This window comes from Rattus norvegicus, chromosome 1, assembly GCF_021556685.1.
Source record: "Rattus norvegicus strain SHRSP/BbbUtx chromosome 1, alternate assembly SHRSP_T2T, whole genome shotgun sequence".
NCBI lineage: Eukaryota > Metazoa > Chordata > Mammalia > Rodentia > Muridae > Rattus > Rattus norvegicus.
In genome coordinates, this window is record NC_141534.1 from 183,301,457 (window position 1) to 183,315,348 (window position 13,892).

A 13,892-nucleotide genomic window follows, 5' to 3' on the forward strand; every position below is an offset into this window, starting at 1 on the left:
ATCTCTCAAGCCCCAGATATTTCATTAAAAAAAAAAATGAAGGTAGATGGTGGTGGCTCACACCTTTAATCCCAGCACTCAGAAGGCAGAGGCAGGCAGATCTCTGTGTGTTTAAGGCCAGCCTGGTCCACAAAGTGAATTCCAATACAGCCAAGGCTACACAGAGAAACCCTGTCTTGAAAAACAAAAACAAATTTGATATTTGTTTTTACTTTATGTGTATGGTATTTTGCCTGCATGTGCGTCTGTGAACATAAATGCTCAGTGCCAGAAGAAGGCATCAGACCCCCTGGTACTGGAGTTAGAGTCAGTGCTGGATGCCATATGGGTGCTGGGAATTGAACCCAGGTCTTTTGCAAGAGTTACAGTGTTCTTAGCAAAGAGCCATCTCTCTAGCCCCAGGACAGTTATTTCTGTTACACACACGTGAATGTCTAAAACAAGCAAACAACCATACAAACTAGTAAAACCGAGGCTGTCAACAGTTAAAAACACTAACTGCTTTTCCAGAGACCGCAGATTCCATCATCTGCTCCAGAGGAAACTGAGGTAGCTCAGAAAAATGAGGGACTTGTTAAGGACCCAGTGAAAAACTGAGCACTGGAATCCCAGTGCCCTGGCTCCCAGCTAGCAGCTCTACCTCTGTGCCCAACCCTGGCTGCTAGGCACCTGGCTACACATCAGCAGCCTCCTCTCCATCAAGGCTGCAGCTCTACCTCTGTGCCCAACCCTGGCTGCTAGGCACCTGGCTACACATCAGCAGCCTCCTCTCCATCAAGGCTGCAGCTCTACCTCTGTGCCCAACCCTGGCTGCTAGGCGCCTGGCTACACATCAGCAGCCTCCTCTCCATCAAGGCTGCAGCTCTACCTCTGTGCCCAACCCTGGCTGCTAGGCGCCTGGCTACACATCAGCAGCCTCCTCTCCATCAAGGCTGCAGCTCTACCTCTGTGCCCAACCCTGGCTGCTAGGCGCCTGGCTACACATCAGCAGCCTCCTCTCCATCAAGGCTGCAGCTCTACCTCTGTGCCCAACCCTGGCTGCTAGGCGCCTGGCTACACATCAGCAGCCTCCTCTCCATCAAGGCTGCAGCTCTACCTCTGTGCCCAACCCTGGCTGCTAGGCACCTGGCTACACATCAGCAGCCTCCTCTCCATCAAGGCTGCAGCTCTGGTCTGTGCCCAACCCTGGCTGCTAGGCACCTGGCTACACATCAGCAGCCTCCTCTCCATCAAGGCTGCAGCTCTTGTCTGTGCCCAACCCTGGCTGCTAGGCACCTGGCTACACATCAGCAGCCTCCTCTCCATCAAGGCTGCAGCTCTACCTCTGTGCCCAACCCTGGCTGCTAGGCTCCTGGCTACACATCAGCAGCCTCCTCTCCATCAAGGCTGCAGCTCTGGTCTGTGCCCAACCCTGGCTGCTAGGCACCTGGCTACACATCAGCAGCCTCCTCTCCATCAAGGCTGCAGCTCTGGTCTGTGCCCAACCCTGGCTGCTAGGCGCCTGGCTACACATCAGCAGCCTCCTCTCCATCAAGTCTGCAGCTCTGGTCTGTGCCCAACCCTGGCTGCTAGGCGCCTGGCTACACATCAGCAGCCTCCTCTCCATCAAGGCTGCAGCTCTACCTCTGTGCCCAACCCTGGCTGCTAGGCGCCTGGCTACACATCAGCAGCCTCCTCTCCATCAAGGCTGCAGCTCTGGTCTGTGCCCAACCCTGGCTGCTAGGCACCTGGCTACACATCAGCAGCCTCCTCTCCATCAAGGCTGCAGCTCTGGTCTGTGCCCAACCCTGGCTGCTAGGCGCCTGGCTACACATCAGCAGCCTCCTCTCCATCAAGGCTGCAGCTCTTGTCTGTGCCCAACCCTGGCTGCTAGGCACCTGGCTACACATCAGCAGCCTCCTCTCCATCAAGGCTGCAGCTCTACCTCTGTGCCCAACCCTGGCTGCTAGGCGCCTGGCTACACATCAGCAGCCTCCTCTCCATCAAGGCTGCAGCTCTGGTCTGTGCCCAACCCTGGCTGCTAGGCGCCTGGCTACACATCAGCAGCCTCCTCTCCATCAAGGCTGCAGCTCTACCTCTGTGCCCAACCCTGGCTGCTAGGCACCTGGCTACACATCAGCAGCCTCCTCTCCATCAAGGCTGCAGCTCTACCTCTGTGCCCAACCCTGGCTGCTAGGCTCCTGGCTACACATCAGCAGCCTCCTCTCCATCAAGGCTGCAGCTCTTGTCTGTGCCCAACCCTGGCTGCTAGGCACCTGGCTACACATCAGCAGCCTCCTCTCCATCAAGGCTGCAGCTCTACCTCTGTGCCCAACCCTGGCTGCTAGGCGCCTGGCTACACATCAGCAGCCTCCTCTCCATCAAGGCTGCAGCTCTACCTCTGTGCCCAACCCTGGCTGCTAGGCGCCTGGCTACACATCAGCAGCCTCCTCTCCATCAAGGCTGCAGCTCTACCTCTGTGCCCAACCCTGGCTGCTAGGCGCCTGGCTACACATCAGCAGCCTCCTCTCCATCAAGGCTGCAGCTCTACCTCTGTGCCCAACCCTGGCTGCTAGGCACCTGGCTACACATCAGCAGCCTCCTCTCCATCAAGGCCTCAGCTCTGGTCTGTGCCCAACCCTGGCTGCTAGGCACCTGGCTACACATCAGCAGCCTCCTCTCCATCAAGGCTGCAGCTCTGGTCTGTGCCCAACCCTGGCTGCTAGGCTCCTGGCTACACATCAGCAGCCTCCTCTCCATCAAGGCTGCAGCTCTACCTCTGTGCCCAACCCTGGCTGCTAGGCGCCTGGCTACACATCAGCAGCCTCCTCTCCATCAAGGCTGCAGCTCTACCTCTGTGCCCAACCCTGGCTGCTAGGCACCTGGCTACACATCAGCAGCCTCCTCTCCATCAAGGCTGCAGCTCTGGTCTGTGCCCAACCCTGGCTGCTAGGCGCCTGGCTACACATCAGCAGCCTCCTCTCCATCAAGGCTGCAGCTCTGGTCTGTGCCTCACACTGGGCATTGGGCAGGAGATCTTAAAATGGATCAAAACCAGCGATTCTACCAATGCAGCTTTTGTGAGTCATTTACTCGTGCTGAGGCTGACTCTGCAAATGACGTGGGTGTTGGGGGGTCACTCGTGTTGCTGTAAGTCACACTTCACCCCTGCTGTAAGGAAGCCCAATAAACACACTGGTCACCAAGCTGTATTTGGGTGAAGTCATTTCTTTGGTATGTTGCCAGTGCCTTTTTGAGGTGAACAGACTTGGGTTCATATCTCTGCAGGAGGTCATCCACACACCCTCAGCTCCCAGCCGCCATAGCTTACCGCCTGAGGCGTTGCCTTGGTTGGTGACTGCAGAGGAGACACCACTTTCCTCAGCTGGGGCGGGTGAGGTCGGTATGGCACATAGGTCTGCAGCTGTGGAAAGAGCCGGACCTCCAGAGGTGTCCGCACGGGGCTGGTGGGAGGGCTGGGCTGCAGGGCCGGCTTGCTCTCAGTTGGAGAGAGTGAAGGCACAGATGGGTGAGGGAACAAAGGCACCGTTTTCCTTTCTGAGGGTATGGGCAGAAACAATACAAGGGTGGAATGGAGACTTCCTCAGTGCATGGGCCATGCCGCCCGCCTCTCCATGTCCCCACACCAGGAAGATGGCTGACTGTCTTACCTGGATTTTTGACAGATCCCACCAGGACTCTGTAGTTCTCTTTATTCACACTCAGGCCTGCCATGACATCTTCAATCCTCCACAGATCCTTCTGTATCTGTGACTTCTCCTGGGGAACACAGGGGGCTGGTTCAGGACCTTCTTGGCTCCTCACTAAAATTTTCTTCTGAGGACTTGTCATATGTCTTTAGTCAAAGTCCTTTACCATAGGGTGGCACAATCTTTGGAACCTGCCAGGGTCCACTCAAAGTCTGCTTGAGAAGCAGACCAGTGAGGAATGCTGGGCTGAAAGTGTTCACCAGCTCAACTGCCCTACCCTACCTAACTTAAAAGTAGATGGCCTCGAGCAGCACAGGGCGGAACGTGATACATGCAACACCTCGTCAGTCTATGAGACGGGAAAGAACAGGGATCCAGGACCAGAGGAGGGGAGGGGAAGAGAACAGATGTTCAGTTTCACAAAATGGAAAATTCTGGAATATGGCTGCACAACGTGTGAATGGACTTACACTGCTCAAGTGTACTCTTAAACACAGTTGGGATGCCTGATGTGGTGGCACACACCTTACCACCAGCACTCAGGAGGCAGAGGCAGAGGCTGAGGCAGAGGCAGAGGCAGAGGCAGAGGCAGAGGCAGAGGCAGTTCTGGCCTCCATAGTTGGAGGCCAGCCAGGGATACATGATGAAACTTATAAAGCTTATAAAGACAGAAAGAACTAAGATTAGCACTTCAAGTTCAAGGCCAGCTAGCCTAGGTTATGCAGTGAGACTTTTCTCAAATGGCTATGGGTTAGAGATAACCTCAGCAAGAACTAGAAACGACTGCTGGGAATATTTTAGCAACAGCAGTCACCCAGTGTGCTCAAGCCATTACAGTATTACAGAATGTTGTTTCCAATGAAGGGCGTTATGGGGCGGGGGACGGGTGACAATAGTGAGGCATATTCTAGAGATCCTCTGAGGTCATCCCTGAGCCAGAGGCAAGAGTCTCCACATGGTCCTCAGCATCTCCCAGACCACCCATGAGTGAGTTGGGGGCAGTGGGCCACGGGGAAAGCAAAACAAAATTCCCCAGAGAAGTCCTTGGTTTCTTAGGGTTCGGGGAACATCCAGAGCTCACATATTCACTAAGTGACCTGGAAGAGGAACCGAGATCAGAATTCCATCGGCATTAGCAAGTCCAGCTCTCAGAGTGGCACAGCATGGTGCCTGTGCACAAGAAGCCAGGAACGTTTGCTGAACTCAAATACACTGAGCCTACGGCAGAGGCCCAAGACAGGCAGACCTGAAGCAGAGACAGAAAACAGGCCATTTTCTATTTTAAACATTTTGAGGGTGGGGTAGAAGCCTGATGCTTACTCCAACAGGACAGAGCACAGGCCACTTAGAATGTCCTGACCTTTTTTCCCTCTGTGAAGTCCTGGCTGTCCTGGGACTCATTCTGTAGACCAGGCTGGCCTCAAACTCAGAGATCTGATTGCCTCTGACTCTCAAGTCTTGGGAATAAAGGTGTGCACCACTATGACCTCTGAATATTCTGACTTTAAGCTAAACTCACTTCTTCCAATTTGGCCAGGGGCCACAGAGATGGGAGTCAGCCAGCCTGGCTCCGGAAATGAAAACATGAGCACAAATGAGTTAAGAGGGAACTCCAGGGACTGAGTCACACTCTCTCCTCAGGCCAATAGTGACAATCAGAAGCAAGACAGAGGCTGGACTTCCTGCTATTGTCTAGGGAATCCAGAAGAAACTCGCCCTGGACGTCCGAAGTGTACTCCGGGTGAGCATAGGCACTGAACTGGGTTCCTCTTGGCTCTGCTCTTTTAAAGGATCAGTTTTCCTAAACACTGAGGGTCAGGCATGGAGAGCAAAGAGTTCCCTGCCAAGGAAGAGCTTGTAACAGCTGCTAGGCAGAGCTCACAGCCCTAACAGGCTGGTGATGGAGGTGAGGGAGGTGACAACCCTCTCTCTTGGTCACCTGGAAGAAAAAGGCTCTCCTGTGTTGTTCCTGCAGGGTCTGCTTTAGCTGCTCCACGTCCTTCTCCAGCTTCAGGTACTCGTTCCATGCATTTTCCATCTCCTGTAGGCAAGAAGACACTTCTGGTCCCCAGATGTGCCCTCACCTTGTCCCCTCCCAGCCTCAAGGACACCCACCCATAACCTGCTGCTCCCTAGGCAAAGGGGGAGGGGGAAGGCCTAGGCAGCCCGATGGAAAGGAGATGGGAGCAGGTGACCCTGGCCACTTGCACTGTCTACCCGCCCCCCAAGATGGCTTCCCTCCCTACTCTAGTAGGAAGGCCAACACCACAGTACACTGACAGCCACAACAGTGGGAACTCTGACATCTCAGAGTGCACTGTGCAGACTAGAATACAGCCTGAAGACCTCTCCAAGAAATGGGGGCTCCCTCAACTATTCTGATGGAAAGAAGCCTAGGGTGCAGAGAGAGTCAGACATGATACCCTGGATAAGTTGCCACCAGGAGGCAGTGACAAGTTCTCACCCCTGGCCTCATCTCAGCAGCCAGGGAGATGGGAACGCAGCCATGGCCAGCCCCCGGGAGAAGTGCCCGTTACCTCTTTAACCCCTACATACCGTGGACTCTCTGCAGAGCTCTGCGCGGATGTGGACAAGGTCCTCCTGCAGGAGCCTCTGCTGGCAAGTGATCTTCTCCAGGTGCTGTGGCTGGTCTCGGTACTGCTCTGTCTGTCTGTGCAGCACCTCCAGCACAGACTCGAGCTGGTCCTGTGCGAGAAAGGGCCCAGAGCAAGAGGATGGGAGGGCTATCCCCCACAGAGCCAAACAACTGACACCAAAGAGGTGAACTGAGCTGGAACAGAACACCGGGCCTTGGACAGCAGCTCACTGGCATGAGGTAAGTCTCAATAAAGCTCTGCCTCAGCTTTCTTATCTACAAGGTAGGGGCAGAACCCTCCGATTCCTTATAGGTTATCTGGAAACAAAGGGACAAATGGACAGGGAACCTTGGCAAGCATGTCACAGATGTCTGACACCATGGATATATCTTATTAAATGTGAAAAAGAGAAAAGTCAACCTGAGGCCATAACTGTGGCCCCAGTTCACTCCTGTCTTCCCATCTAGACTTGCTGCCATCCCAGCCTGGACCCCTGAGAGAAGGAACCTGAGGAAGCCAAGGGCTTTGACCAGTGTGATGAGGGTCTCCAAGGCAGACCTCTGGGTTTCTTGTGTCAAGCCATCAGAGCTACCAATAAAGACCTCTCCCAGGCTGAGATGTGGGCCAGCACAGAGAAGGGGGCACTTGAACAGAGCAGACTGTTCTTCCTAAGGAAGGGGAGTGTTGAGCTTTGGTCTGTTGCTATGTAATGCAATGCTAAATAGTAGACCCCAAAAGCTTAGTCACCTCAGGGATGAGAAAATCTGCACCTCATTCCTTAATTTAAAACTGTTGATTAAATAAAGATGCCTACAGCCTGTAGCTGGGCAGAAGAGAGGTAGGCGGGGCTTCGGTTGCTGTGCTTGGGGTCTGAAGTAGAGAAGTCACTGACATGGGGTAAGTGAGTAGTGAGAACGTGGCCCTGAAGCCTGGCCAGTTGGAGTAAGAGTGGCCGAGGTGGAATGTGGCAAGTTCTGTTACAGAGTTATTGACAGAGAAGTAGACAAAATGGCTTAGATGGTTGATATATGCCCAACTCTGGTGCTTTAAGGCTTAATATAAATATACAGGTTTTATTTGGGAACTGAATGATCAAAAGTGGGGTAGAATCTCCGATTTTAACCACAACAGGGGAGGCTCAGATAGAAGTCTTTGAGAAATATCCTTAGACAAAAACAAAACAAAAACCCCGAATAACCTTATACTCTTGTTTGTTTATTGTGGTTTTTTTGAAGCAGGACCAAGCACTGCATAGCTGAGGATGAAAATTCTGATTCCCCTGGAGTCTACCTTCCAAGTTATAGGTGTATGCTAACAATTTATACCTGTTTTATATGATGTGAGGATATAGGCCAGGGTTTCACACATGTTAGGCAAGCACTCTATAGCCTGTTACACCTCTATTCATTGTTGATTAATGCTAACACAGGAGTGCAAATACTGTGTCAGCAAAGCCAAGTTGGTGCAGTCCCCCGACCCATGCCACTATTATGCAGAACCGATGCTTACTTTATTCTCCTTGAGAGCTCGGATCTTGTCTTCCAAGTCCTGGAGTATCCTGTCTTGTTCACAGAAGATGCTCAGCTTGACCTGTGAGTAAGAACAAGTTGGAGAGGGCTAGGGAAAGGGGGTGAGAACATGGCGCATGGCATCGGCAGTAAGAGCAGAAAGAGCAGAGACTATGGAAGCCCTTGAGGAAGCTGCCCAGGTCCAGGTCAGGAGATGGCCAAGGAGCCAGCCTGTCAATGGTAACTCACATCAGTGTCGCTCTCGGCGATCTTCATGGGCTTCAGACTTCGATCCTTAAGAAGGTCTCGGCCTGTCATCTGGGAGGTGAACAATTGAATGATTAACATGGTGTGTGGGGTCAAACAGCAGGAAGGAAGGTTAGTCCTATGGTGGATGGACGTGGAAGTCTCAGCAGAGGCGGGAGGCTCACGGCACAAAATGGGCAAGAACTTGAGCACTATCTGCACTGTTTTAAAGCCTTCTTCATTTTATGGAAAAACGAAACCTGTTGGTGATCCTAGTACAACTACATTTCTCAAATTAAAGAAAGCGCAGGTGCTCAAGTTACAGGGTCATCAGTTTGCCCCAAATGAGCATGACACATTTCTATGAGTCTTTGGGGTTTGCCATTGTTAAGAGAGGCGTGCTACTACACCTAGGGACAAACAGTTTGTCCAGTTGCTGGCCAGGTTACTGTTTCATGTCTCTGCGAAGCCACTTCCCCAGGGACAAAGCCAGCCTTCCTTATCCTACACTATTAAAAGATCCAGCCAGAGGGGAAGGGACCCAGGTCAGATCCAGCCAGTGGTTTAAGATTCACACCCAGACAACAAAGCTTGGTTGTACTCAAGAGAGTCATCACCTGTCTTAGAATCTCAACGAAGCAACGGACAGGTCACCTACACTTCCAGGCCAGTAGAACGTCCCATTCACATCCTCAGGCAACTGTAAGCAGGCAGCTTGCTGCCTTCCTGCTCTCACTGACCCCTGAGAAGTTGATTCCAGCTCCCTATCCCATGCTTTCCTTTCCCTGGGCACCTTCCTTTCATAGGCTGTGAAGACATGGGCTTCTGCAGCTAAGACAAGGTCAAGTTGAATGCACCTCAAGTCAGACAGCCCTTCTCTGTTCTGTTTTATGGCTCTGACCAGCAGACATGAAGAATAGGTGACCACGGCAGAGGCAGGCAGTGTGTGTGCTAGGCAGAAGGCCCCAGGATGGACAGACAGTCAGTTGCTGGAGTCATAGCTTTTGTTTTCTCCCCACTCCATCTGGAAGGCCCAAGAAGTTTGCCAGTGTGAGCCAGGAGTCAAAAGTGCTGCCAATCATTCTCTTCAGACTAACCGCAGCCATGTGCCCAATTGCCCTACATCCTCCCTCAGCAAGTCCAAGGCACTATCAAATGACTTCTTTAAAAGAATATTTATTTTCTATGTATGGTGTTTGCCTGCATGTATATCTGTGTATCATATAAAATGCATGGGTCTATATACCCATGGAGGCCAGAAGAAGTTGTTGGCTCTCATGTGAGTTGCTATGTGGGTGCTGGGAATGAAACCTGAGTCTGCTGGAAGAGTAGCCAGTGCTCTTAACCACTGAGCCATTTCACTACAGAAGAAGTCACATGACTTCTTGCTCTGAGCTGAGGACTGCTTCTGTTTAGTCACATAGCAGAGGGCATGGACCCTGGCCTTGGTTACTTCAAGGTAGAGCTTGACTATAAGGCCTGGCTATGGGGAAAAGCTCAGCAAGCATTCATGGAATTCCTTGGGGTATATGCAGAGTATGTGTACACACATGCATATATATCATCAAAACATATGGAACCCTGAGGGGAGGACTGTGAGTTGGTCTCTTCTCTGAAGAAGCTGGCCCTGGCTTGTTACCCAGCTAGAAATCACTTTCAAATTGAGGTGCACTCTGGGGATTACCCCAGCAAGCTCTCCCCCTTTTCCCCTTAAGCTTTTTATCAAGGACGTCTCTGATGCTTAAATAAGGAAGAGGATCTAACTGAGCAATGCCTCATTTATCTAGCACCATCAGGAAAGAAATGAGGTATCTACACACGAAGGCATTCTGAGAAAGAGAAATCTAAATTAAGCCTTCTAGTGGCATCCTTGATAGAAGTGTGCCCTTTACTGCTGTCTTCGGTGACTCAGGAGCCAACCATTTGTTTCTCTCTCCCTCCAGGGTACCCGCATTCCCTCTCTTCTATGAAACAGGAGTCTCTTGTTCTCCCTGATGTGCTGTTTGTAGGACATTGGGAGCTAGGAATTCAAAGTCTTTGCCTCTCTTTCTTCCTCTGAGTGGGTTTGGTGTCCTTCAGCATGTCCCTCTCACACAGGGTGCCTGTCACTGCTGTGGGGCTTAGAGTATCAAATTATAATGATGTTTGCTCATTTCTCCTCTCCAGACATATTAGCCACATTAGGGGGCACTGTGGAGACTGGGATGCATTTTCTCTCTATCCTTGAAGCCCAGCCAGGACTGGCATATGGAAGAGATCTGGAGAATGTTAGCTCAGTGAGTTCACAAACATGTCAAAATCAGACTGGCTGGTTTAGCTTCTGATGGAGTAAAGGTGACACACAGGTGACAGGGCACTGGCTCCCCTGAAAGGCTTATACTCTTCAGAGGACCTTCAGCTTAGCTCTACTCCAGAGAAAGGGTGCCCTGATGGACAGCTACAGCCACAGGTAGTATATGGCGGTCAAGTTTCCCTTTTTAAACCGTGCTCAGTGGTGACAGCACTTCTATCCACTTAAAACATCAACAAATGTCCCCAGTATCTGTCACCGGAAATATCAAAGGTCTTGGATCTCCATTCATCTTAAAGAATCTCTACCTGGGAAAAGACTCGGCCCCTGGACCATCCCTCTAACCCCAACCACATCAGACCATGACACCTGCCCCCCCAGTCTGTACCCTCCCTCAGAATGCTCCAAGAGCTGGCTACATTGCAAAGGAGACATAGGACAGTCATCCAGTTCCAAAATGGGACCTGTATATCAATATCCTGTCCCCAGGAGAGACACACTGGGATCTAAGGCTGCTCTAAACTCCCATAAACTCATGCTCAGCCCTACTACTGTAGAGGCAGACAAGTGAAGATGGAGACACAAGGCAAGCTGATGACAAGCCAGGCAAGCTCCCCACCCCTCTGCAACACAAAAGATGGAGCCACAGGACACCACAGATGAGCGGCTCAGCCACAGTGCTGAAGAGAGCTTTGGGTTAAAGAAAATCAACCGAAATGACTTGCAGGAAGCGTGGGGCGGTCAGGAGAGCAACTGCTTAAGCAAGTGATGGTGCCGGCCCTGAGCCAGAAGCAATGGAATGGCCCCGCCTGGAGACACGGATCCGATCATCTTACGCTTCTCCCGGGCCGACAGCCCCGTGCTGACTTCTTCAGCACTTTGTAAAGCACGTTGATCAAAGGTTCATTATTTTTAATCTGTTCCAAACAGAAAGGCAAATACAACAAAACGTAACAGGTGAGACATCCAACAACACTTGAAGCAGCCACAGTCTGGGGGCTAGAGGGGGGACCTCAGAGATGAGGTGCGCAGACAGTCAAGACAGTTAAGCCTCGTGATGTGAGCTCCAGCTAGGGACAGCCTCTATAAAACTAGCCTCGGGGTTGGGGATTTAGCTCAGTGGTAGAGCGCTTGCCTAGGAAGCACAAGGCCCTGGGTTTGGTCCCCAGCTCCGAAAAAAAGAACCAAAAAAAAAAAACCAAACAACCAAAAAACAAAAAAACTAGCCTCACCAGCTTTGCTTGCTTGGGAGCCGCTGTGTGAACTGACCATGCACAAGGGCCACTTCCTGGCTCACTTCCTTCCCAGTTCTGAAGGTGAGGGGAAGCCTGACAGAAGAGATCTGCTTCTTCCTGCCTCCCTTACCTTCTGCAACACCTGGAAGCTTGGCTTATGCATTCATCTCATTTCTAACAATTACTTCCGACAGAAATTTCTCAGACTTCAGCTCCACACTTGGGTGCAGATAAATGTTCATGCCTAACCAGAAGATTCAAATGCTTACAAGTGATGCTGTCTGTATACAGTCTGTCAGGTCTTGAGAAGGCTCAGTGTGCAATGCTGCCACTGAGCCTGAGGACCTGAGCTTAATCCTTGGGAACCACATGGTGGAAGGAGAGAACCAGCTCCTCCTGCAGGCTGTCTCTGATCTCCACATGTGGACTTTAACATATGCACACACCTCCACACACACATGCACATAGACACATTAAAGAAATTCAAAGAAAGAAAACACTGTCTGTACCCACCAGGTGGGTAGATCCCAGGCCAACAAAAATTTTATTTTTTATTGCAGTGTTGGAAATAGAACCCAGGGCCTCATGTATACTAGACAAGTACTTTACCACAAGGTACAACCCCAGTTTAGCATTGGAATTCCTACTCAAGCTCTTGAATTTTAGTGTGTAGAATCAACCTGGAAGGCTCGGGCTCCACCCTGAAGGGCCTTGCTGAGTTGGTCTGCACTAGGGTTCAAAATCTGGCACTCCTAACAGATTCCCAGGTATTGCTGCTGTGACTGGGTAAGGAACCATACTTGAGACCTTGGTGATTACTTCCAAGATGTAGGTCAGTTGGTTCTGTGCTTGTCTGACATCTACAAAGGCCTGGGCTCCACTGAGTACCATATAAAGTGGACATAGATGTACCTACAAGATCCTCCTACTCAGGAGAAAGGCAAAGGACACAAGTCCAAGGTCATTGGGCATTCAAGACAACCTGGCATAGATGAGCCCTTGTTTTAAAACAACAACAACAACAACAACAACAACAACAACAACAAAATACAAAACAACGACTTTGAGGTAATCTTTCTTAACCCTCAGTGTATTTTAAAAACACTTAAGGAATTGTTTGGCCAATTAAGTCAGAATCTCTAAGCATAGGACTTAAGCACTGATGTGCATTGTAGTGGTTTGAATGAAAATGGCCCCCATGGACTATTAGGAGGTGTGGCTTTGTTGGAGGAAGTGGTCACTAGGGGCAGGCTTGGAGAACTCAGATGTTCAAGCCACATCCAGTATGGCAACCATGTCCTGCTGACTGCAGCTCAAGATGTAGTTAGTGCTCTGGGCATCTTCTCCAGCACCACGTCTGCCTGCTTCCCGCTGTGACGATAATGGACTAAACCTCTGAACTATAATCCAGCACCCATGAGATGTTCTCTCTTATAAGTTACCGTGGTCATGGTGTCACTTCACAGCAGTAGAAAGCCTAAGTCATGCATCTTCCAAATTCCCTAGTGGTTTAGTTCATGGCCGGGCTCAGTAATCTCTGTTCCTGAACGGCTGACCTCAAATTTGAGTGTGCACAAGGATCACACCTGAGTGTGGCTTGAGCAGAGGATCCTGGGCACAAGAGTGCTAACTCAGTAGAGATCTTGAAAAATAAAATGAGACATATTTACTTATCCATCTATGTGTACATTATAGTGCTCGTGTTGTGTCAGAGGACAACTCGTGGGCGTGGTTCTCCCCTTCCACTACATGGGCCCTGGTTTAGGTCATGAGGCTTGGTAGTAAGTACCTGTACCTGCTATACCTCTAAGCCCTGCTTTTAAATTTATTTTTATTTATTTATTTTTGAGTCAGGGTTTCTGAATCCTTGGCCGGCCTGGAACTATGTAGTCCAGAATGGCTTTGAACTTGAAGCAATCCTTTTGTGTCTGCCTTATTGACTGCTGGGTCTAAAGCATGCATCATGCCAGGCTCTGAAGTTTGTTTGTTCTTTGTGACAGAGTCTCTACGGGAAGCTTTGCTGGTTGTCCTGGAACTCACTATGTAGACCAGGCTAGCCTCAAGTTCACAAAAATTCACCCTTTTCTGCTCTCAGTGCTAGCACCCAAGGCATGAGCCACCATGCCCAGATTAAAAAAATTTTTTTAAAGGGAGAAAGTCATTATGTTCTGTGGGCTGGCCTCTAATTTACAGGTTCAAATGATTCCCTGGTCTCAGTCCTCCAAGAAGCTAGGACCCCAGGCGTGTATCATCATACTTGGCTCAGATCTATATTTTTAAAATCATGTTCCTAGATGCTCTAGAAATAGCTGATGCCCCAGATAGTA

The 13,892-nt window shown here is 50.7% G+C and overlaps 1 protein-coding gene across 44 annotated transcripts in view; it reads right to left on the bottom strand.

The window, feature by feature from the left end:
• Positions 1-13,892, bottom strand: part of Plekha7 (pleckstrin homology domain containing A7) — a 181,754-nt gene that overhangs the window by 15,901 nt on the left and 151,961 nt on the right. For 28 of the 44 annotated variants that reach the window (XR_015636540.1, NM_001432448.1, NM_001432447.1 and 25 more), the window contains 6 exon segments: positions 8,044-8,112; positions 7,796-7,876; positions 6,246-6,395; positions 5,629-5,730; positions 3,651-3,759; positions 3,311-3,537 (listed from right to left, as the gene is read on the bottom strand). Coding sequence is in view for 41 of the 44 variants with exons in the window: in NM_001432448.1 (NP_001419377.1) it covers positions 3,311-3,537; positions 3,651-3,759; positions 5,629-5,730; positions 6,246-6,395; positions 7,796-7,876; positions 8,044-8,112 (738 nt within the window). In the remaining 3 variants the exon portion in view is untranslated. 44 annotated transcript variants of the gene reach the window in all.